Below are 26,963 nucleotides of genomic sequence, written 5' to 3'. Positions count from 1 at the left end.
ATTACACAAGTCTCACAGCTTGTGCCCAACCCAATGGATAATGGCCGCTATGCATTATACTAACGCAACATTTAGCGATTTATTTCACGAACCAAGAATCCTACATCCAGAGGCTGGGAGGTGCGGTTGTGGACGTGTCTACTCTTATAACCTTAGATCAGAAATAATTTTATTTTACACCCAGTACCATCTATTAACTTCTAGAATTATTTGCATGATAGGCGTTACGCGAAACTCTAGTCCTCCAGTCTACATGTATCCTGCACATTTTGAACAGTTTGGTAGATTTATGTGTTTCGAAGAATAGGACCCTATTACAATAGCTAATTTGACAGTTTTTCGTGAACTGACAGCAAAAGCAAAATTATTTCTTAAGTAATTTTGTGATAAAATGGAAATGAATTTCGTACAAAGGATTTATTTTAATATATATTTTGGGATGATATTTAAACACAACGTGTAACTGGCAAACTGTTTTTAAATTTTGTTATTTAAATCAATCGATTCTTTATGGGAAAGAAATGTAAAAAGACATAGTGAGTAACAATGTTATATATGCCTAATATAAATAAAATACAGCTGAACGTAATATAAACATAAACTTCAAATAAACAAAATATAATGAAAGTAGCGAATATAACATGAATAAAGATCAATAACTTTGTAACAGTCTGAACTACATAGTAGATGATAAACATGTACATGTACCCTAAACTCTGTTTGACATTCTCTTTTAAAATGCTTGTTTGAAATTTGTTTAGAACTAGTAACACGAAAGTTTTGTTTCTTTAATCAAGATTTAGTTACCCCATGTTATGACATATCTATCAGAAACCATGCCCTAGATATACCATTACATTGTATAAAAGAGGGTTGCTCAATGATAACCATGACGTAATTAAAGTAAAACCAAATCTTTCTATGTATTCAGACTCATCATATATATCTAAATAGACAGCATACTATTTACTGTGAATAATCTTGGAAAATCCCCCCCCCCCCATATCTCTCGATAAGAGATGAGGGTCGCTTTGAGATGTTCATTTCACTGTTATGCCTCAGTGCTAGACATAACTATAAACTGCCACACTGCAGACATCGTAGCGATATGACTGAAACGTTGTTCAAGCTACGTTAAAAATCAAAATTACACACACACACACACACACACACACCATGATTCGGAAAGCTGAAGCTTATTTTGTGGCATTATAACGAAACTTAATGCAACAAAAACTAACCTGGTCGATGTTTGTTTGTATAAAGAGTTTTTGTTGAATGTTCTAGTTTCTATGTTTGACACGATAGTTAAGTGTCTCGTCTTTTGTGAGATAATGAGACAAACAATTGTCCTTTGTACAGCCTAAGACAGATTAGAACTGCCATGCAATCGGCAGATGATAAACCTAGAGGGAAGACAGTTTTAATGTTGTTACATCATTAATATCCAATAATATACAGTATATTTTAAAATATACGTGCTATATATGGGCCACTTTGGAAATTCATGATTGGCAAACAACTGAACAGATGAGACACTCGAAATGAACTTCTTTTGCGTCATAAACAGCTATAAATAATTTTTTAAAAATTGCTTAGATCGAGAGTAACCATGCTTAAGAAATTACCAAGAGAGAACGCTAATGAAATTACATAAAAAGCACCACAAAATTGAAAAGTATCCTCTGCACGCTTTGGGTAATAGATCGCAATTATTTAAATACGCATGAAGAGAAAGCGGAAAGATGACACGATATCATCGGTATTAAATACATTCTTGCCTGGTACACTGTTATGTCCTCTCAGTGTGCATGCCAAGTACACTATACCCCTACTATAATAACCCTTTCTCTTCAACTAAACTGACAACGACAATCTAATCTTGTCCGGTACATTTTTATATTTACATTTTGCGTGCCAGGCACACTAAGATCGCCTGTTAGGGTCGATCATTTCTGAATAAGTTGAGTCATACATTCTAACAAAGAAGTACCCTTTTAATTTTGAGAGATGAAAACTATCCAAGTATGCGCGTATATGATAAATCCAATTTAATAGAGTGGACGCTCTGATTCTATCCTAGCGAGTGCCTTACAGATGTCTACCTCTCAGTTTGCGCGTTTTCTTTCTGCCGTTTTTTATTCGCAACTTCAGATAAAACAGTTCAATGTGCAAAACCATCCAAGCAGTCGATGCATAAAAAATGTGTACTACCAACTTCATTTTGAGTCAGTCCTACGGAATGATTTGCTGCGGATGACCAGAGGTCATCATTGTGTCCTCATAACGAATTGTCGTTTTGTTTCACCTAAGAAAAGCAAATCATCTGAATTGCAAGTAGCAGTGTGACAAATTGTAAGTCATATGGAAGTCTCAAAAGCAGTGAATGTGTTCCACTTAAGTGAATTTTGTTCTCTCCCATGATAGGTGTTTTGATCTCTTCTTTCTTCCGCCTCACGAAAATTTTCCTCCCGTTCAAGGACTGGATTGGTCGACAATTTTGTGTAATATTGGCCGAAGCTGATATGAATCGTATCCTGTCAAGCTGGAAGAAAGGACAGACGATACTTTATTTCTGTTGTGCCATTTATTGTGCTTTTGTTGACATCACTGGACAACAAATTTTTACAAAAGTCATGTTACTGAAATAAAATTAGTCAATTCTTATCAATTTTTATGTGCTGAACACGAATATGACAGTCAAATTGCAAAATTGGCTCTAGTTTTTTTGTAATCTGCAAGAAATTAATGTTTACATAACGAAATGCATTCCAATAGTAAAAGGTCAACTGTAATAGCCTACCTATAAAAAATCAAGTCATTGACTACATCTTAGATTTCTTCGCCTGTCTCTTGTACAGCTGTTCGGGAGCATCTCTGAGGAGTGTCCAGCAGTAGTCAGCCAGCATTGTAGTGGACCATTTTCCCTGGTATCTTTGTTCCATTGTTGCGATATCTTGATGAAAACGTTCGCCGTGTTCATCACTAACAATACCACAGTTGCTAGGAAAGAAATCCAAATGGGAATGAAGGAAGTGAATCTTTAGAGACATATTGCAGCCAAGTTTCTTATACTTCATCAACATGTCTTCTACTAGTTCCTTATAGTTTTCTGCCCTAACATTTCCGAGGAAGTTTGTAGAAACTAGGCGAAAAGCATTCCATGCTTGTTTCGCGTCACCTTCCAGCAAGTTGTTGAACCGGTCATCTTTGAAAAGCTCTCGAATCTGAGGACCCACAAAAACTCCCTCTTTAATCTTTGCTTCGCTGAGTCGAGGGAATTTTTCATGCAGGTATCGGAATGCTGGCAAAGTCCGGTCAATGGCTTTCACGAAGTTCTTCATCAAACCTAGTTTGATGTGAAGGGGTGGTAGCAAGATTTTCTGAGCCTCAACCAGAGCTGGGTGTTGGATATTCTTCTCTCCAATGGCTACATTCTGCCTGTGAGTCCATTCCTTCCTCATGTAGTGCATTTCCCTTGCTCGGCTATCCCACTCGCATAAGAAACACATGTATTTTGTATATCCTTGCTGCAGTCCCATTAAAAGGGCAACTACCTTCAAATCACCACAGAGGTGCCAGCTGTACTTGTTATACTCAATGGAATTCAGTAGCTGCCTTAAGTTATCGTATGTCTCTTTCATGTGGACAGCATACGCTACTGGAATAGATGGAAGAATGTTTCCATTGTGCAAAAGCACAGCCTTGAGACTCAGTTTCGAAGAGTCCACAAATAGTCTCCATTCTTGTGGGTCATGAGTGATTTTTAAAGCATTCATGAGGCCCTCAATATCGGAACAGAATATCAGATTACTTTCCTTTCTGAAGAAAGGCTCCAATTGCTGGTGGCGCTTTCGATATGCAGTAATTGTGACATCTTCTTCTAGAAGATTCCATTGTTGGAGTCTTGATCCTAGCAATTCTGCCTTGTTCTTTGATAAGTCCAAATCACGAATCAGGTCATTTAGTTCTTCCTGTGTTATTCTGTGTGGGGTTGATGATGCACCACAGTGAAAATCTGGATCACTGCATGCTGATGGACCAGGAGAAGAACAGGTCGACTCACCTTTGTCTTCGTCAGATGAATCAAGAGAATATTCTGCTGGAGGTTCTGGAATAGGAAGTCCCTCACCATGTGGAACTGGTCTCAATGCAGACGGAATGTTTGGGTAGACTATTCTAGACTTCTTTCGCTTCGTTATTCCGCCGGGAAGAGGAGGAACCAAGCAGAAGTAACAGTCATTTAGGTGGTTGCTTGGCTCTCTCCACACCATTGGGACTGCAAACGGCATTGATGACCTTTTGCAATTCAACCACTGTGAAAGCTGTGTTGTACATGTAGCACAGCATATATGCGGAGCCCAAGGCTTGTCTTGGTCACCAACCTTGCATCCGAAGTAAAGATGATATGCCTTCTTCACTTGAGAATTGATACTTTTCTTCTGGTTGGCAAATGTCACTTCCCCACAAATATAGCAAAAATTGTCCGCGGTATTAACACACTTTCGAGGCATTACTGTTCTTTATTGTACGTAAATGGATAAAATAATAAGTTTTATGTAACAGTAGCTTGAACTGTCTCGCACAACGTCTAAAATATTTTAAATGCTGAACCTATCTGATTGGGCTTTATATAGTACACTGCTTACGTCAGCTTCAGCAGCCGCCTGGCATTAGTATAATAGGCCTACACATGTATAGTACACTGCTGACGTCAACTTACTTCAGCAGCCGCATGGCATTAGTATTGCATTGCATCAGAAAATGATGCAATCAACTGTGGATGATGTGAGCATGATGGTATTATGCAATGTTACATCATTATTCCGGATGTTGCTGCAGTCCTACTGGAGAAATTTACACAGTGAAACATAGAAAATGAGGTATATGAATATCTTCAAAACGAGAGCCAATACAAATTTTTCACGGTTATATTCGTGTTCGGCACACCAAAATACTACAGATTAGGGCCTTTTCAAGTCAGTAATGATTTCACTGTTGACCAGTGCATTAGGAGAGGGTGCTCCTTTTTCTTGATGATACTGTAGTTAACATTTTGTATGCACACCATAACAAACACTGAGCTACTAATATAATAACAGTATTAAAGTCGAGGCTTAAATTAGTATATTTTCCAAACCTTTAATAAAATTAATATATTAATGATGTCATTTAATAAGCAAAATATTACATTTGTGCATATTCTAAATATAATTTTTTATCACCTACAGATTCTCAAGTGAGTATCCCTTGTAAGCAAGGCAAACCATTGCGCATTTTCTCTTTTTTACAAAATCAAAAATTTGTGAATCTGAAAATTCTTTCTTTGACACCCTCAAACTGAAGTTTTAGTAATAAGTAACGCAAATATACTTATACTAAAGATCACCTTCACCACACGTTAAAGTAAACCTAGTCAGAGAAGGAAATACCGTTATTAGACAACCAATACGTTACAGTGTTGCTCTAAATCCTGTCAGAATAATCTAATTTTAGCCTCTAAGCCATGTTCATAGAATCTGTGATAACAGAAGTATGTTTCATTAAAAAAAACTTTCTGTGTTCAAATGTGAATTACATTGGATAAGTTTGCACTGACGGTATTATATGGTGTTGACATATTTGTATTCTCATTGATTAGAACTGAATAGGGAGATTAAAGGAAAACATTTCTTACTGCAAGTTTGGACATGTAGTACATGCTTTGTACAGCTAACATAACTTTTGTAGTTTTCAAATTCTGCAGTTAGTTATCAGCCGCTATGTTAATTCATCATTCTTAAAATATAACTATTATCATTTGTAATGTATTTGATAAAATATTGATGTTACTTTGGTACGTACCTGCTCTTGTGAGACTTCTATAGGGGTCTGAAAAATAGTCCAGATGACGCTCTCTGAGCAGGGTGGTGTGGTTAAGCTGCCTTCGTACCGGAAGTATGTTTCAGTATCATTCGGTAACAGATTCACCAGCGGGAAAGGCCTTATTGGCAAACTATGACCTGCAATGTCGTATATATATATATATATATATATATATATATATATATATATATATATATATAATTCGAAGCGGATTTCTTTGCAATAATGTATGATGTAGGTCACGTGTCTGTGTAATTATTTCTTTTGGGTCAACAATCCTGTTAACAATCCTTCAAATAAGTGTGGCTTTTGTTCCCAGTACATTCATCAACTTATGATAATTATATTATAATAAGGTATTAATTATTGGAGTGCTAATGGGGTAAAACTGTTAGAGAACGTTTCGTCAGTTAGACCTACATTATTTGCTAAACGAGGAAACGATTTCCTTGACACAAAGTTGATGTTTCATCATGGATTCCCGTAGAATAACAGGAAGACAGACGGTCTGAAAACTGCGTCCTATGATACTAATGACACACATTTTCATGAAAACCTCACTGAACTGAGAATGTTTGTTCCTCTTGTCTTTCCGCAACAATGCAATTGTATAATGAAAACGCAAGACCATCAACGACAAAAGAACTAATGTGGAAAATTATCAGAATGTTACTGAGACATCCAATCAGCAATACAATAGAAGCAACGAAAAGAATTCAATTACTTAGCAACAACGGTGACTGTTTCATTGTTTTGCAGGAACAGTCAGAAATTGAAGAGGCACGACCAATGATCCACTGGAAATACTTTGAGAAGGTAATGACTGGCTCCATCAGCATATAAAGTTCCCCTGGAGTATTCACCTGTCCCTGAGATGATGTGGCCATAGGCGGTAATGTTTCACAAATATTGGATAACATCGTGACCTAAGCCCAAAGTCTGTGCACATATGTAGTATGCATGCATGCATTTAAAAAACGTTTGCCATTGAAAATTATTGCCTCTTCAAGTTATATACTACCAGATAGGACAGATGACATTGTTGGATATTTTATTGCGTGTTTCTACAAGAATCTCCATAGAAAACATATTACAACTAGACTCTGCTTATGTGGTTTCAGACCTGAGAATCTCCATGCATCAAATTCCAGTCTCCTGACAGGAAATATCAATTTCGCCACGATATGGACTATGATTCATGATATGAAAACGACTACAGTATTGTGACGTCATCTTGTAATAACTGTCCTTGTAGGACTTTGATTATGGCTACTATTCCACATTCCTATCATTCATCCCACCGGTAGTGTTTAACATCCAGTATTATTTGGCTTTGGATGATGATAATGTACTGTGGAAGGAACACGAATATTTCCGTTAATGGGTGATAGTACAAATTACCAGAACATATATAATTTGCCTTAAAGGCTTCTAAGACTGATCCCTTTCTTCAAGGGTTTATTCTTTAAAGTTTCGAAGCAGCTCGCTTCTAAAACCTATGCCCAGTTACTACAATGTGTTTACATATCCGTATTCGTAGGTCCACATTTACTGACCATATGCACATGTCAGAGCCTTTGTTTTCAATGAGAAATTTGAAGATGCGATTTAAGTTTACTTCATTCAACACCTAAGAGACATTTTACAATATCTAGGCTTTGAGCCTTAAGTACAATAGCCATTCTTTTCTACACTTTGTGACGACAGTCATCTACTTTCTATCACGCTTTCCTCCCATCCCCGCTCCATTCACCCCTTCCAAGAGCAGTAGACGATCAGCGGTGTGTTATAGTGATTAGGATGGTTCGTGTTTCTGTGCAGAATATGGAGAACGGAATATGTATCGTTATTTCGTTTAAAGAATTGGTGGCGATTATTTCATATTTCTCAGACTTTCAGTCACAAAGTTATGATATAACCTTCGTCTTTTTTATGAAATCATTTTTTGCAAGATTTGATTGCATGTTGAATGAGTTTCACTAAGAACTTATAAAATAATGTCTGATTCTTCTGTGCAATAATTCTTTTGGTACATTCTTTTTTCTTTTGACTTAGTTAACAACGGGCACGATGTTGATGTACTTCGCCTAATACAACTGTTCTAGAATCTCCAGCAATCGAGTGTATTTGATTTTATTATTTCATGAGATTACGTCCGAGTATGAATTTTGTATTTCATGAGATTTTTTCTTCTGGGTAATAACGTAATATTTCATAGGGTTACTTCGATTTCGTCTGGTTAATAATTTTAGTATTTCATGGGATTACTTCGATTTCTTCTAGGTATTAATTCTTTGAGAATATTCTTATTTCTCAAACGTTTGATAACAAACTTCGATGATCTTAAGTTTTTAATTGAACTATATTTTGAAGAATCGTTTGTCTTTTGAATACATTTCATTTTCAACTTTTAAGAGCTATGTTGTTTCCTAAACAATGTATTCTTGAACGGAATTTATAACATGATAACGTTTCATTCATTTTTAGATCGTAGTGACATGAGAATTTTCATTCACCGTAGATCATTCAATTTATGACAAAGAGTTTATTTTGTTCATATCTTTTCAACAGAATCAAGTCTCCGTCTCTGGTACTTGCAAATGTAACCACATTTTTATATATTCCTTTAAAGTCTTATAATATTACAACTACTACGTATCAAGATTTAATTAGGAGAATTAGCCACGAAGTTTAAGTGCTACATAACAACAGCTGAAATTCAGAGACATTGAGCAGACAACTTTATTTTTATATACATGATTATAATCGTTCTTTGATTGGTTTTATAGTTTTATAACCATTAATTAATCATTATTTATAAAATGAGATCATTTCATTAATTATATTATCTTCCGATCGCAGCAGCGTTCGCACTAAACATTGGTGGGGACATGCACTTTCCGCAAAGAAACTGGATCGATTCCAGAGTTGCCATTTTTGTCGCAACGCGTATCATTACGTGCCAGTTGATGGACAACATCTGCACCTATAAATGCATCATGACTTGACAACAGTTGACGTTGTCTGATCTTTCCATTAAAGACCTCTTCAGTGAAGTCACAAAAGTTGATCTAGGTGAGTTAGTCTACCCCAAACTGAAAAGAAGGACCCTCTCATGCTGACGGAAACTATCTCCTCGAGATGTGAAGTTAGTCACCTCTACTTAGAATCAGCTGATGATGGGAATGTAGTCACCTCTATTTATAATCAGCTGAAGATGAGAAGATAGTCACCTCTACTAGGCGTCAGCTCGAGATGTGAAGGTAGTTACCTCTACTTAGAATCAACTCGAGATGGAAAGGTAGTCACCTCTACTTAGAATCAGCTCGAGATGGGAAGGTATTCACCTCTACTTAGCGTCAGCTCGAGATGGGAAGGTATTCACCTCTACTTCGAGTCAGCTCGAGATGGGAAGGTTGTCACCTCTACTTAGAATCAGCTCGAGATGGGAAGGTATTCACCTCTACTTAGCGTCAGCTCGAGATGGGAAGGTATTCACCTCTACTTCGAGTCAGCTCGAGATGGGAAGGTTGTCACCTCTACTTAGAATCAGCTCGAGATGTGAAGGTAGTCACCTCTACTTAGTGTCAGCTCGAGATGTGAAGGTAGTCACCTCTAGAGTCAGCTCGAGATGTGAAGGTTGTCACCTCTACTTAGAGTCAGCTCGAGATGTGAAGGTAGTCACCTCTACTTAGAATCAGCTCGAGATGGGAAGGTAGTCACCTCTACTTAGAGTCAGCTCGAGATGGGAAGGTATTCACCTCTACTTAGAATCAGCTCGAGATTAACAGCTAAACATCCCGTTAATGGAAATCAAATATATATGTTTAAAAGCCAAAGTGAAATACACGCAGATGTTTCCTTTTCTATACCTAAACCTAGCTATCCAATAAATTAGGCAGTCTATTCTTTTTTAATATTATATTGCTTCGAGTCATAACGGAATGATCTGAATTTCATTTAATGGTTGCATTAACTTCTAGTAATAGAGATAACTACAACAAAATATGATGGTTTTTCAACATCAGTGGTTACCAGTATAAAAATCACACAATTAAGCAAGTTTACATTATATAATTCATCTTACCTATATCTAGTCCCAAAAGGTGTATCAGCAGTTCTTCAAACTCATCGTGCTTCTTTCCTATCTGTAAGACAATAGCCAAACGACGTAAGTCGAAACAAAATAAATGCCTAATTAAAGCACAGATAATCGTTTTTATTTTGTGCAAATTTCAAGCAATTCCATTAATTTCTCTCTTTTGTGAGTTCTTAAATATGCTTCCGATTTGTATTCAATTTCACCCTTCAGATGAACCAACAGAAGAATTCCTATTATTATATTTAGAGCAAAACTAGTAAATTTCTAAATACATGAAAACAGATGATACGATTTTCAAGTTTCAATAATTTTAAAAGACTTCAGCAAACCCTTAAAGTTTGAGAATCCCTAAGAAATTCGCCGTTTTCTCTTGCACATGCAATTAATGTATCAACAGCTTGTTACAATACTTAGCGATTTTGTATTAGGAATTATTAGAGAATTATCTCTAAAATGGATTTAATTTTAAGAGAAATCTTCCCAGAAATATAGTTCATCCGACGAAACATATGACGAAATCCTCTATCTGCCAGCGGTTTTGGTTTCAATAGAAAAATCATAATCTTAAGGGTGCTTCCTGCTGATATGTTCATATTTACCTCACAACATATTTACGTCATTCAATAAAACTATGTGGCTTTGCACTAGGAACAATGGATATGTAGGGCCTTTTTGTAATGTGGTAACATCATTCTGCTATTATTGCTATAACATATAAGCTATAGAAGGTACAGTGACGTGTTAAAGAATACAATGGATATGTATGGCCTTTTTGTGATGTGATAGCATCATTCTTCTATTATTACTATAACATATATACTATAGGAGGTACAGTGACGTGTAAAAGAATACAATGTATGAGAAAACGTTATGGCATTATCAGAAATTTACGACATGCCGTAAAACGATTCCATCGTCTTCTTGCATCACATTAGAGCTAGAAACTAGAACAATCTGCGGTAAAGTTTACTAAGCAATCTTAAGTTTTACATCAATGATGAAGTAATAGACGATTGTATTATTTGTAATTCTATTTATTTTTATTAAAATATTCTTCATGAAAGCATATTAAGTATTCAAATCTAAGCAAAAAACACGAATTGTTTTTTTAACCATGTAACGTGAAATGTTCTCAAAGTGCAAACGCAGAATCTGTATTCTTCAAATGCCAACAAGTTATTGACAAGAATCGCGCGTTGGTGGATGATTGGGGAATACATGACTGAACAACGTAATGCAAGATACCGACAAACTTCGAACATTTTATTCAAGTGATGTGTTAAAAATAAAGAACAACCCAACACGATACAATGTAGTTTTTGGACTGCAATTAGATTTGTAGCAACTGTATGTTTCAACTGCAACTGCTAATGATACTCAAACAACAGAAGTAGATAAGCGTTAATACTTCCATGACTTAAAAATTACTTAATGCTTGTGTAAGTACATTTATGAGGTTGACTTTTTACCGTACCCATTTATGACAACAATCTGAGCCCTTAAGGGCCAACGGCTTTTACCGTTAGCTGTCACGAGGCTTTCTTCTGGCCAATCATTGTTAGGGCTTATAACTGTCTACAATTAATTGAATTGTAGATAGTGTTGCTTTCAGCAGAACCACAAAGGGCAGAGATGAAAATGTTTTACTAAAGAAAACTTAGTTGCCTAATTTTGCATTTGCACAAAATCGCAAAATCGCAATATCAATATTCATAGCATGCAAACAAATGGCATTATAGCTTATTTAAAGTTATTTTCTACTACCCTCAGTTGGAACAAGCATGCAATCCCTTGCTTTCTCGTGGGACCTTACAAACAAATAAAGTGTTCACACAAAACCACTCTACCACCCCACACGCCTCAACAATCCCAGACGTATGGTCTTAGACCAACTGCACCAAACCGATTAAATTTTGGTTACACGGTTACGACCCCACTTCAACGAATTAACATGGTTTTGAACAATGTACTGGACAGCCACCACCAAATTAGGTTTAAGTCTTATCGTTCATATCTTGGGTGAATTTTGCACGGTACATATCACTATTGGGAGATGTCCAAAGAAATTCAGTGGCTTCTTTACGGTCTATAAGGACATCAGCATCTTTATTGGCAGATGATATAATCTTTCTACCTGCCACTGTGAGAATTTCGATTTAGGTTAAAGGTCTGATGCATAACATTTGGAAATGTGTCTTTCGGGGAAATATTGTATGTGCAAGTTAAAAGTACTTTTCTCCTTCTTCATTTGAGGCCTACATGAGCAGCTGGAAACAATACGCCGATATCTCAACGGCATCATAACATTTTCCAAAACGAATTTAACGCTTTTCATTTCATCCCTGTTTGACCAAACTTTTGCACCGTCTACAATATATATTTATGTCTCTGTTATTGGTTATGTGCACACATTTAACACCACCCCTGACCTTGCTAATTCCGTTCTTATTTAAAAGCGTCTGCAAATGCTTTATATATCTACCACATATAGATGCTAGACTACCATTTTATATATCTACCACATATAGATGCTAGACTACCAGTTTTTTCTACAAACAGTTTAGTTTCACTCACGATGTCTTGAACACGGCACTTTGTTAATGAATGTTTATCCTATCATTTCATTTGTTTCTTTTGACAGCCAGGTTGCAGAAACGCAAATTTATTTCAGCTTTTTTAGGTTCTAAGAAATGAAACTTGTTTAGTAATATAGCTTAGCCTTACAAACCCTCCAGCTTTTTGCATTTTTGCCTAAGTATCTTGCCACAAAACGTGCAAGAGAAAGGCCATATTCATACACCGAGGCAATCTTTACAACTGCGAAGGTACCATTAGGGACCAATCTTCCGTTCATGTTGGCTTTCCCATAACTATGTAGGAGTTTAACCAAACCTTGCGCACATCACTCCTGCTATGTGGTTTTAACCTCAATTCTTCAAGAGTCATACTTTTCGGATAGGCTCACAAAGAGATTTATATGTATGGTCTGTCCGAGAGTCAAGTTCAGATCCTTCGTAGGTGAAAGTCAGACGCTTTTAAGAACTGTATCGGCGAGAGCTATATAAATTCCAGTTTGTATTTTGGTACTGATCATGATTATTTTGCACATTCCATATGGTTTTGCACGTCCCACTTCTACATTTCTTTTTCAGGTATTATAGTCCACAAACCTAACAAGCGGTCCACAAAAAGCAGTACTCTATTTTATTGTGGCTCATTGAAGATCAGGCAATCTTGAAATTCTTTTATCATTCCAGTGAGATTTAGTGAGTTTCATCATTACCATTTCAAAACTTCATCATGTGCATTACTCTACTTTTCTGAAAAAAATAGTTCGAAATACAACCTCTTTCTTACACTGTGTCTTCGTATTGCGCAAGATTTCATATTGAGTATTGATTAAATGGGGGGGGGGTATTTTTTTGTTTGTTTATTTTTTATATTTTGTCTTTTATTGTTGCTGCAGGTTGTCTTCATTTTGGGGTTACACATATAGTGATCTCTCTCTCTCTCTCCGTCTCTCTCGTGGCTGTCTGAGCCAGAAATAAAAATCAAACACTTGACTTCATTAAGTCTGTTTAGTAATTTTAGTCAATTTAACTGAAGGGTTCATAGCGCAGATATGCCTTTATTACTTTTATACTATTTAATTTCGTTATCTATATTCGATCTTTTCACTAAATGTGTCGTGCAGCGATAATCACCGAGTATGCCATTACCGCATCTTTAATTCTGAAGTCTATCGGTAGTTTCATTCTTTTATTAAATTATGTCTTCTGGATCTTGCTGCCCATTGTACTATATACAAGCACCTAATCATAAAGTATGCCATTACTAGATCAAATGCCAGTTCTGGACCATAGACAATTTACTCCAACTGTACGTAAATGATGACATTGAGAAATCCCATATCTCATACAATAATACTTAAGTATTTTACAGAAATATACACTAAAGAGTAGACCAAATAAATATTGTCAAGTGCATAATACATGCTCAATAACACTGGCTCAATAGTAAACATTACACTATATTCAGCCGCATGAAACTGAGGCAAATAGTAAGCAATCAAATAGTAAGCAATCAAATAGTAAGCAGTCAAATAAATGAAGCATTATGATATGAGATGACAAGAATGGCATACATTACATGCTAAAGGCTTGCTGGTGAAAACAAAAGAAATGTTTACAGAATTCAAAATAGTCACGTTATCAAAATATTATGATTTTGCAACAAATATACAGGTTCTAATTTTTCTAAACTTATTGACAAAAACACTCATTAAATAATGACACAGATGGCAAAGCTAATCAAAAACAATACAAACTTCAAGAGATGCAAGCACATTGCCTGTAGAGAAGAACATTTCTGAAAGGTTTGATCGAGTTGAAAGCGCGTTAACAGTTGTTTGCGGTAATATTGCATAATTGTATATTCATCTCGTAGTATACCTATCTGTTGTATTTCTACAATCTAATAATATTGACTTTGAAATAAATTATACGGTACCAGCTTCATTCCACCCATATTTGACTATAATTCAACTTCATCGTATAATTGAAATCAAATATGTTTAAAGTGAAACCAACGTCTTTCGTATTCATCAACTACAATAAGTAGTGTTTAAAAATGGCAGAAATGTGCTATTCTTTTAAATATAATGAAATTCCAAGTACTAGACTCATAGACCATTGGAAATTAGCTCCTCTTTTGTTATTTCAGCTAGAAAGAATGATATCACCATTTTAAGATCTCCTTCCTTGCTAAACATTGATGACAAAGTGATTTGTCAACCGAAATAATATAAACAATAATTCTGAGTAAGGTATTGTAAACAATAGATCGCATACACCGTTCTGATTCAGAAAACAACATTAATGTAAGCTGGGTAATAAAAATGATTACAAAAGTTGGTTTTATTCCCCACTATGCAATTACACAATGTTATATGACCGAAGGGCGTGCTCTACACGCAAGCAAATAGACACGATCTTTTGCTTCTCCATCATGGTTATGTTCTTATCCTTATTTTGTGTTTAGTAAAAGCCTTAGTAGTATGTGTTAGACCTCTGCACGGAGGACATAAAAAGCTTTAGACATGAACAAATTGCAATAAAATTATATGAAAAAATATATACAGAACACAGCGATATATAAACAAAACTCTGATGGTAAGTTAATTCAGGCCTCAAGAAAGAGGGTCTTCAAACATGTGCTACCATCCAGCCCCATAGCTAGCAAACATGGTCACGATTTGATGACTGCAGTTAAGCCAACCTTGAAGGTCATAGTCATGTGTCTGAATTAGCCAGTTTTTACGGTCCCGTAAATCAAAATCATTTTGTAAATGAACCTCTCTTAAGCCACACTAGTCTTCAAGGGCCATGTGTACACTTTAAGCCTTTTTTACGTTAGGCTAGGTAATGCATTGTGACAAATAGGGGCTATCAAAAGAGGAAACGGAAAGAAATATCCAATAGATCATATTGCTTTAAAAGAACAACCTATAAAACAGGCACCCGTGGAGATCGAAGGCCAACAGTCAAGATAAACGAAAAAATTAGAGAACGATACAAAAGGCAAGAACGAACTAGCAAACTTGCAGGCACGTTGATTATCGGCAGTGATTGTTTACATTTGATGGAGAACGAGGGTTATAGACAATGTATTATATTTTGTGATAAGTGAATAAACTAATAAAATTATAACTAAACACAGAAGCTCACAATAACCAAATATACTGCACTAAAGAGAGATCAGATAAGAAAACTGCATTGAAACAGCAGGTGGTAAATATTAAAGAAATATGTAGCGGGTGCGTGCTCGTATGCCGACTGAAGAAACGACAAATTAAACTTGCAAGATGTGTCATCATGTGACTTCCAGGCAAACGGAAGTCTTTGTTCTCCAGGAGCACATACGCTGTGTGACCAGCTAATTTATGATCACGACGACGTTTTGCCATAGGGCACCAAACATATGGTGGTAAATAAAATTATGCAATAACACATCTGTAGCGTGGAAAACTGACATGGGCGTGAGAGAGAGAGAGAGAGAGGATATCAGACGCACATATTTTGATTTTGCGCTTAGATACACTAGGTAACAACAGGTTATATAGATGGAAATCATACAAAATTCAAGCACGTTGATCATCAGTGAATAATCTGCTGGGTGAAAAATGTATGTATAAAACACTAAAAGCCATTTAAAAATAAGAACTTATAAAATGTCCTCAAATTAGTTATACATGTAGAGTCGTAAATAAAAAAAGATTTGTATATGTTAGAACTGAATCTAAAATTCTTAGTAAATTTCTGTATTCAGGAATTGTTTTACAAGGGTTAATTCAATTGCATCAACTGAAAGATAACATACCTAACTTATAGCAGAAATAGCAATGAAATCTTCAATGAAACTAAATAAATTGTATATTATATGGTATACCATGCAGAAAGCACTGCATGCAGTTTTGTTACATTTTTCTTGCACCAGTTCAATCCTATGGTGTGAAACCAAGGGGATTTATACAAGGCAATGTTGTTAAAAGAGTTTGTTCCCCTATTTTTGCACACGGAATGATATTGAATATGAATAACTTGACTATATGCAAAACATGCGTACAGCAATTTATGGAAAAATTTATAGTACACCAAATTAAAACTTAATTGGTAGCAAGAATTGAAGAACATGTAAAATATTTAGAAATACTTTGTCTCTTGTAAAGACGGTTGCAACAAGGTCCATGATATATTTGTGTCTTCCAACAAGTAGGTAAACAAATCTTGAGATAATTGTTTTCAAATTAGAATTCTAAGCTTGATTCCTCCAGCAGAACAAGACAACGTATTCATTGAAGATAGTTTTTTTTATATATATATAAAGAGTACCATAACTTTGTTACTATTTAGAACAGCATTAATTAAATTAAAAACATCATCTCATAGACCCTATGTTAAACCAGGCAGAGCTAAGTAACATGCGGCATCATATAAAAACAGAAAATGTTTTGTTTTAAATTTTATAAAGAAAGAATTCCATTTTGCATGAGAATGTCAGTGGAATACAGAAGTGTACAGAAGTATGTATATATCTAAGTAATATTGGAGGCATCAAATTATGACCTGACTGATTGAACTACTTATATGTTACAACTGAAACTTTGCCTCTTTGTTCTGGATAATTCATGATTAGTAATTTTCCATAACCAGAGAATAAATATCTTACGAAATCAAAATTTTCAGAAATACAGGTGTCACTTGATACGAGGAGACTAGTACAGATGGGCCGTAATTCAAGTCCCTCCTCCCTGTTTAGTGTTGGCCTCCGCTGTTGTATTTCAATCGTCTCCAAGAATTAACACTCATCTACACCAGTGTCCAAGTATTACGTGACCATTATAGGTCACTTGATCAACATTAATTGCTTGTTAAAGGAGTGAGATTTTACCGAAAATGTCAAATTCTGAGTAGGGAGTTTACTAATGATTACGTTCATGCTACAATCAGAAGACTATACGAAATTTAAGTTGTATTTAATTTTAAAGAAAACAACAACTGTTAAATGACTTAATGAAGTCTGCACCCCAATCGTGATAAGAATGCGTTAAAGATTTTATCAATTACTCTTTCTCAACCAGCCTCAACCAATTACTGTGTATAAGACAAAAATTCTATAGTTGAGTATGCATTCACTTTTATATATCGTGAGTTGCATTTACATCCCACTCCACTACTATCGTGCGTGTGTGTGTGTGTGTGTGTGTCCGTATATGCATAGTAAAATGCTAATACCCATTTTCATTAGCTCGAAGACGTCATATTGGTAAACACTCAATTTTAATTTGTGGTTTTGCTCCCATCCGTCATTTTGTATGGAATTCATTATTAATTGGTTGACTGGTACACCGTCTTCTTCGATATTTTCGTGAAGAAGACAAAATACCAGACTTCTGACACATAGGTACATGCCGGGCGTGTTAGATCTGCCCATTTGTCAGTATACATGCACGAGTCATGTCGTTTGTATTATTATGTCACTTGCAAACATCAGCAAAAGCTCAGGTAACACTCTTCCTATTAACACTCTATTGACACTAAGCTAATCATAACAGTGTGTTAGATAAGAAAAAAGCCATGTCATCCTCATAGGCAATGTCTTAATACTGACAACATTGACGTTTCCATTTTGGTTTGATCGATATTAAAACCTCCTTTACAATTACTTTTAGTAATGAGGGAAGACAAAACGTAGTATTATGATATATTATGAGTTTCCCAATCAAAACATATTAAATACTCCATGAAAAAATGCAAGTCTGAAATATAAACGATACTGAAAGTAATTATATGGGTGGCGACGGACATATATTAAATTACTAGAAAATGAAAAAGAATTAAGGAGGGAGCAAAAGTAAATAAAACTATTTTAAAAAGCAAACTAGCGATCTCATAAGGCCTTTATTGGGTGCGTGGACCAATGTGCTTTCTAACTTTTTTTAGGACTGATATTATGACATTTGCTTAGTCAGCATAGTGAATAACGTACTTCAGCCGAGCGCAAGACGTTTGAATTTCCTAGGATCCTATAAACAGTTTTGTCCTGTTCAACCCTTGAGTTTTTGAAGAGCTGACAGGTCCAAAGCAATGTGAATATTTCAGAAGGTTCATAATTTCATGTAGTCTAGTTCAGCGGAGAGAAGTCGTTTATTCTTTGCTTCTAAAACTATCTTTTACAACCAGTCTCACATAGGACGAAACTCAGTATGAAAGATATTTCTTTGACTTGTACTAGCCTAAATAATAATAATAATAATAATAATAATAATAATAATAATAATTGAATAACGCTAATACCTTAACAAATATACCGAAGACAGCAAAACCATTTGGATCCTTAAGTGCTTCGTACTTGTCTTTCGCCTTATTTTTCCGATGTACGATATGCACCTGAAATAATAATAATAATAATAATAATAATAATAAAAACCATATGGTGATAAAAATTAGGTATTAGTTTTGTAAACGTTTTTCGTATCATTCTTGTTAGGAAAATAAGGAGGAAGGCAACACAATAAAGCAAAGGAAGAAAATGGAACTATATACTTTTGTAAACATCTAGCAAACATAAATTTGGAGGAATGACCAAATGTTGGCCTAGAACAAAATTGATAAATTGGAAATGTACGAAAACCTATCAATTAAAGACCTATATTGTCAAAATTAATCCTGATTACCAATTATTCTGGCAACGGTCATTTATACAGTGCATTACGTTTATGACAATAGCTCACAACAAGAGAGACAGAAAACGGAGTGATCGTGTTATGAATATTTGATTTAATTTATATTTGATTTAATTTAATTGTTTTAATTTATTTAATTTTTTATTCCATTATCTGCTATTGCAATGAAATTTTATTTACTGGATTTGATATTTTCCAGAAAATAAGTTCAGTTTTTCGAAAACCTAATATTGGAACCTTGTATCTAATGCTGACCTAGATTCTGACCTTAATTCATGATTCAAAATAAACAACTTTTTAAAAAAGTTCTTTCTTAGTGTGGCGTTCATAGACATTAGACAATGCAAATAGCTTCCATGTTGTTCTAGAAACATGTAGCAATTATATCGAAATTTTGGGTTTACCGAAAGGTTTTGAGCAGTAGCCAGATTTAATAGTGATGTTTTGATAAATAATTTCAGTTGGACTTTAAACACTTTGACGTCAAAGTTTAGATTTTTTTGTGACCAGTTTGAGTTTAATATTTTAATTTTTCTTCAAATTGTTTGGATTCTAAGAATTTTTTTCCCTCTGGAAATATTTGTGCTCAAAATTAATTCTTTGACAAAGACAGTTATCGAACATTACAGAATTCAAACACTGGAATATTATTTTCTGAAATTCAACAAAGCATCTGTAGACACATTAGTGCTACACTGACTGTAGCATACGTCATCGCCTTCCATTTTTGATTTGGTCGGGACTCGAACTCAGATTCATAAGAAAATTGTATTACTAGGACATCTATCTGTTTTATTATTGGACTATTTTTCAATTTGAATCTTGAAACCTAAGTTCTTTTCTCAATTTTACCTTGTTTTCCTATGGAAATAAGTTATTTGTTAAAATTTACAAAGCTTGTTGTCTTCACTTTTTTCTTATTACTGTTTAAGAGAGCCTAAACACGTAACAATAGTTTATGGCAAGAATTGTCTTTCATAATTCTCCAGAGTGAAAACGGCTTGAATATGAATTGTATGGACTAAAATATCGGTCAATACGTGCGTTATGGAATGCATTTTTTATTTTTTTGATCGGATGAAATAAATGAAAGTATTGTAAATGTGCATTCTAATACAGTTATATAAGGTATAAGCGAGTGCATCTGAAAACGTGCCATCTGACAAACTATGATGTTCTTCTGTAACCGATTTGAAACTCTAATGAAGCCATGAAATGAAATAGTTGTATTTAAATCAATCCAAGGAAATCGTCAATGAGTGCATCAAGTAAGATTGCAATATATACGTTGTGACCTAATAATAATGATAATAATAATGAGAACTTTGTATAGCGCCTAATTTTAGAAGCTCTAAGCGCTTTACAAAATTAGACACCTATAAGATAAAAAAAAATATAATAATATGATTACAAAAACAAACACCATGAAATGAGAAAACATTTTAAAAAACAAAAAACAAAAAATAAATTAAATAAAAAGAAACCATGCTGAGAATATTTAACGTAGGAAACATTGTTAGGTCTTTAAGATTGTTCTTGCAGTCGAAATAAGTGAGTCTTGAGAGCCCTCTTGAATGTGATTACTGTGTCTTTGTGTCTAAGTTCAGTAGGCAATTCATTCCACGTTGCTGGGCCGTGGTATGCAAAAGAACGTTGTCCATATGACTTTGTTTTCATGGTGGGAATAATGAGTATACGATTGTCAGAAGAGGAGCGTAAGTATCTTGCTAGTGTGTAAACATGGGTGCGGTCGGATATGTATGTTGGACTAGAGTCCGAGAGTGAAACGTAGCACAGAGAACAAATTTTGTGTTTGATCCTGGATCGAATGGATAGCCAGTGTAGGGTACAGAGCAGCGGAGAGGTGTGCTCTGATCGTGGTACTCTAAGTATGATCCGAGCAGCTGTGTTTTGAACTTTTTGAAGTTTCTGGAGCAGATATTGAGATGAACCAGACAGAATTGAGTTACAATAGTCAAGTCTTGAAAGTACTAATGAACACACAAGTGTTTTAGTGGCATCAACTGAAAGATATTTGATGAGTCTCAGCTCAAGATATGCAGCCTTGCATATGTTCATGACATGTTGTTGCAATGTGAGAGTACTGTCCAGAGTAACACCTAGGTTTCGTACTGATTCTGTGAATTTAATGTTGGTGTTGCTGATATTTATTGTTTGAGGTAAAGGATGTGAAAAGAGAAAGTCTTTATGTTGTGATCAGAATAGCCTCAGTTTTATCATCATTCATCTGCAGCTTGTTACATGTCATCCATGATTTCACATCAGAAATGCACCTCTCTACACCTTGGATGGTAACATCAACTTCAGTTGGGTGGCTAGATTTGTATATTTGGGTGTCATCAGCGTACAATTGGTGAGACACTGGATGATGATATATGACACTTGAGAGCGACTGAGTGTATAGAATGAAGAAAACAGGTCCAAGAACAGACTCCTGTGGACCACCACAACATAGATCAACTGGGCTGGAGTGTATTCCATTTGCAGATACAATTTGTGTCCTGTTGACCAAGTAGGACTTGAACCGCAGTAAGGCTGTATCATGAATGCCAAATACATCCTGGAGACGGTGAAGTAATATATCATGGTCTATTGTGTCAAATGCTGCAGACAAATCAAGGAGGGTGAGGACTGTAATCTTCCGCTATCCAACGCAGAGAGAATGTCATTAACTACTTTTAGAAGAGAAGTTTCAGTGCTGTGGCAAGGGCGATATGCAGATTGTACATTGCTAAAAAAGACTGTTTGAATGTACTTAAATCTCCTAGCGCGATAGATGTTAAACAAATAAAAAGTTTGAGGATCTCTGCTTTAAAACATATCAAGAATTAGAGAGAAGCTTTGAACGGAAACGCATGATTTCGTGTATTCCGATTTACATGATGAACACTTCACCGAATCTGTAACAGGTACGTGATACCATTATTCCTGGCAACCGCTTCTGCTTTATGCAGAGCTTTCCTCGGAGTTGTGTTTGAAGGTGCAACCTTATTTCAATGTCAAATAGTTACGCACTGAATAGATTGTTTGTATTTTTCTTTCCTATCTTTCCATTGATTGCAATTAACACATAGCAATTAACACTAATAAAACCAATCTACTCATAAAAAAGGAATACAAGAATTCGAGTTATGATAATGTGATTATGAGTGTTTCTGAGAGATAAATAAAAGCAGGAAGCTTTCTATTCAGCTTATGTGATACGTTATGTTTTACTATAAAATACTTATCCTGATACACATGCCAGAAAGTTTTAATTTACCCACACGACCATTTTTGAAAAGGAACCTTGCATGTTAGTTAATCGCACAATGCTATAGTTAACTACACTCTACAAAAAAACAACATAGGCCCATACAACTGAGCAAAGATTACGATGTGACAATGCAAATGTAGTTATTAATCAAATGTTTAACACTGATAAAAATAGTGATATAGTCTTTGTATTGAGATTATTTGCTTAAAACGAGTAAATAACGGATATGTAACATAAATCATTTTTAAATACTTACGCGATGAAATATATCCGATGTTTACTCGTAGAAAGCAAATGATTTTTAATTTATTAATTTATGCTCAAACGTATTGGCTAGCAAGATGTACTGTATAAAAAATTAAAGTAACAGATTTTCTTTACTGGATCCTGCGCGATGTCAACGGTTTTCCTTTTAATGTTGTACTGTGTTGTGTGATTATTCACAAAGAAAATATAAACAGTACTTAAATCTCCTTCCCAATTCAAAGTAAAATAGCACATTAAAAATAAGTCTCGCCTTGATGGATTTGAACTCTCGTCGTCTATAACGGGATATGGCTATGTCTATCATTCAGCCACCTGAACATCTAACATCTAAAAATAACTTCAAATTCAACGATTAGCTTGTTATCTACGAAAGTATTTATCGTATTTCTCTCCAGCTATTTATCACAATTATTGCGCTCGGATAATCCCGTAAATCACGATCTAACATAAAATAACGGCGCCTAATGCAAATTCGATACAAATTCGATTATTGTTTCCATTTAAGTAAGAAATGACACCCTTTTGCTTACCTCCATCGGATATGAATTGCCATTAAGTGAATGCTCAGACCCTCGGGCATTTTGGAAACCCCAGTGAAGATGAAAATGTCTTAGAGAATAAATTCCTTCCAAACCACCTCCTTGGATTTTGATATTGCTGTCCACCTGGACAGTAACTGTGAATATAAGATAACATAAGTTGTCATGAATGTGTTTAGCAATACATAAAACATTTGTTACCACAACAGACTATTTAGTACATGGAGAAATGTATCCATACACTGAGCTGCGATTAACGTGTATCATAAATATACTGTCTCCTTTGTAACAATATTCAAGCTCAGATTAAATAAAATTATAACATAAGAGCATGACTATAGGTATAATGCATACTGGTTTTGTGTATTTTAATTTTGTCTAGTTAGTTTACAAATCGACACAAATGTGAAGCAACTGTGGATTTGGGAATTTCTTATTATTCTCTATACTCGTTTGCAAGTTTTCATGCACGAAACGTTATGGTTTGACACGAGAAGAAATACGTTTTTTTTTAGCAAACGTTTAACGTCTTTGTTTCTTTGTTTTGTAACCCATTAACAGCTTCAAACGTACGCAGATGTCCTAGATGTCCTTAACGAACCGAGTAATCAGCTAGGACTCCGGTCCTAGATGTCCTTAATGAACTGTTAAGACTCGGGTCTCTTGCTAAATAAAGTATAAATAACATTCAATCTCTAAAAACATTACTAAATAAATAACTTAAAGAGGCAAAATCTAAAAACTTATAAATAACATAACGCAGGAAGCACACCCTAAACACCTCGATTAGAAATACCATAATAACCTTGAAAATCTCTCTTCATACATGATTTCTACTAAAAACCACTACAAACAGCACAGAACACCCATCCACCCTTTGTTTTAGAACATTTAAAAAGAAAAGAAAAAGAAAAGAAGAAACACCAGGCAAATGCAATAAGAAACCAGCGATGTGAAGCAACCAGGACCGTTCCCGAGCTCTCCTTCCCAGTAATAACAGCCAACCATTCAATTGTAAGGGACCTTTACGGACCCACAGATCGAGGCCAAACTATCAGGGTTCCTTGAACCCATAAAAGCCTGGAGGGAGGTGGCACCATTCCCTTCCCTAGGAACAACTAGCAGGCTGTGGTGCAGTCAGAAAAAAGTGCCACACAATTGTGCGCACGCCACTATAATTAAACTCAACACAACAGCAACGCAGTGTATGGTATCACATAAATCATGGATTTTCTACTATACAGACCTGTACAAATGTCCGGAATTCTTTTTAAAAATAATATGGACAACGTGAATGCCACCTTACCTGTCCATCCATTGTTCCAGACTGTCATATTGTTAATGGTACCCGGTTCAAAATAATCCCCGATGTCAAAGTGACGAAGATGATCGGCTTCTTCTGCTAAGTTTGATTTGATGTCAATTGGTGATTGTCGCTTTTTTCCGCAGTCAGGGAACTCTTTGTACCAGAAATTAGGACCTGCAATACATTATTAATAAATGGCCACCTTCATCTTGATATCTTTTGTTTTCTTTTGTGGATGATAGCGTCCATCAGATTTTCTTATTTTCAAGCAACATACCTATGTCATTAAAGTTCTGTCTTCAAAAATATTATTTTTTTAAATATTTAGTTTTAGCTGTAAAACGCATTTAATAAGAAAGATTTATTGTTCATGACTTGTCCATTATATCAAGACAATAATAAGTTTTCATATATGTATCGTTTGCTTTTAACATCAACACACACACACACACTCATGCATATAGATCTGGAGAGAGAGAGAGAATGACAAAATCCACCAAACAGACAAGAAATTGCTATCCTTGGATTTTACAAGAGAATTCTTGATAAAATTAACATAATTTTATAAATACGACTAAATAACATTATCATATTGGTTAGAGAATTTTTTTAATTCGTTCTCTACGGAGATTAAAACCCATATTCACGGGTAGACGGCACCTACCGCCTATACATTTCTCGAAAGTACCTGTAATTTTTTAAAGTTTTTGTTGTCTCAAGCTACAACTTACCACTCCGTCCACCATAAGACCAATCATCTGCAACAAACGAGAGACGTGTATATGTACAGTACTTAGGAAACACAGATGTGTAAATTGACTCAGAAGAAATTATTTAAGAACTACAATGTTTTCGATTTAATCAAATTCAAACAAGGAGGCTGAATAATTTTCCACAAAGTGGTAAACAAATATTAGTTGATACAGAAATGGTGACAATGGGTTTACAATATGACAATGGTAAAATCTCATTATGTTTTCTTGCATGCGTTCATTTCTCTAAATTGAACTAGTTCAAAAACATTAGACAAAAAGAAAACGTCAAACACTTAAGAAGATTAGCAATTTCAGTCATCAGTTGATGAGTTAAGAATGATTATTAACACTGCGTATTTCAGTTATTAGTTGAGTTAAGAATGATTATTAACACGGCTTATTTCAGCAATTAGTTGATAAGTAACGAATGATTATTAAAGCAATTTCAGTCATCAGTTGATGAGTTAAGAATGATTGTTAAAGCAATTTCAATCATCAGTTGAGTTAAGAATGATTATAACAACGGCGGTAAAAATAATATAATACCTGTGTATATAGCGTTGTAAAACAGCGTGAAGATGACGAACTGCACTAGCATCATTTTGTCTCTCTTAATCTCGTGGCACGGAAGACAAACGAGCTGTAACAAAGCAGTAAGAAACTATTGATTTCGTACGAATTCATAAAGGTCGGCAGCTTTAGCGAAGCAAATAAGCGCCACTTTGCGGACAAAAAGCAAGTCAGACAGTAAGTAATGGATGGACTTTAAGTTCCGTTATATACGTCACTTGCGAAAATCCTTTTAACTGCACTGCTAATACCAACTGAAAGAATACAAAACTGAGAATACTGGCGACACAGGTAATAATTCTTCTCCAAGCATCGGCATTATCGTGGTACGTCAATAATCCTCACAAACAACAGTCTACTTCTTTCCCCACGCAAAAATGCAGCGCGCAAACAATTTCGCGCATGGGTTTCGGCCAATCAGTACTATCCACTACCAAAACTTAGTGATCCAATGGATACGTGCTTTCTTTCGCTCTTTTCAGATGACAGATTATTGTAGTGCCAGTGATCATTGGCGGTCGGTACCTATCACCACGTTTCATTGATCAGTGCAAACATGTCTGGAGCGGAGTTTATAAGATCTAAGAGACTGGCATTTATTCCACAGAGAGGAAGAGAATCAGAGAATCACATTTTTGAATGTCACTTGTATTGACCGGATATTATATACGTACTAAGATATGGCTTTACACTTCACGCTACACTTATACGATGACTTCAGTCTACGTTATAGTAAAGACAACCGGCATTAGTGAGTTCAGAGTGGGACACAAAACCATATCACTCATTTCTACGTCTTGCCCTCGTATTGGTTGTTCCTCTTATTATTTATCAGAGACAGGCCTGCTATCATCATCATCTCTACTTTTTCCATGGCACTGGCCTTTCCTCTTTTCATTTACCAGCGATGAGACTGTTATCATCATCATCTCTACCTTTTCCATGGCACTGGCCTGTCCTCTTTTCATTTACCAGCGATGGGCCTGCTATCATCATCATCTCTACTTTTTCCATGGCACTGGCCTTTCCTCTTTTCAT

The 26,963-nt window shown here is 35.3% G+C and overlaps 1 protein-coding gene across 1 annotated transcript; it reads right to left on the bottom strand.

Annotated features, from left to right (window-relative positions):
- Window positions 1-453: 453 nt before the first annotated feature.
- Window positions 454-26,963, bottom strand: LOC149772684 (carbonic anhydrase-like). Its single transcript, XM_089947490.1, has 7 exons — window positions 26,828-26,963; window positions 24,601-24,774; window positions 23,286-23,431; window positions 18,823-18,915; window positions 7,422-7,495; window positions 5,845-5,983; window positions 454-2,545 (listed from the first exon to the last, which is right to left on the bottom strand). The coding sequence occupies exons 1-7, from the start codon at window positions 26,961-26,963 to the stop codon at window positions 2,309-2,311; spliced, it is 999 nt and encodes a 332-aa protein (XP_089803616.1). The 3' UTR covers window positions 454-2,308.

The sequence above is a fragment of the Sinohyriopsis cumingii genome, unplaced genomic scaffold (assembly GCF_028554795.1).
Source record: "Sinohyriopsis cumingii isolate HCF-2022 unplaced genomic scaffold, ASM2855479v2 utg001276l, whole genome shotgun sequence".
Taxonomy (NCBI): domain Eukaryota; kingdom Metazoa; phylum Mollusca; class Bivalvia; order Unionida; family Unionidae; genus Sinohyriopsis; species Sinohyriopsis cumingii.
Note: the sequence above shows the minus strand (reverse complement) of the source record. Positions and strands in the feature narration are given on the sequence as shown.

What these genes read in the sequence shown, in the direction of transcription:
- LOC149772684 (XM_089947490.1), bottom strand. Translation starts at nt 26,963, where the DNA reads ATGAAAAGAGGAAAGGCCAGTGCCATGGAAAAAGTAGAGATGATGATG. An exon ending in TGATAACAGTCTCATCGCTG is followed by an intron (nt 24,775 to 26,827) that starts GTAAATGAAAAG and finishes AATGTATTGCAG; the next exon opens with GTCCTAATTTCTGGTACAAA. An exon ending in GGCTCTGACATGTGCATATG is followed by an intron (nt 5,984 to 7,421) that starts GTCAGTAAATGT and finishes TTTGCCAATAAG; the next exon opens with GCCTTTCCCGCTGGTGAATC.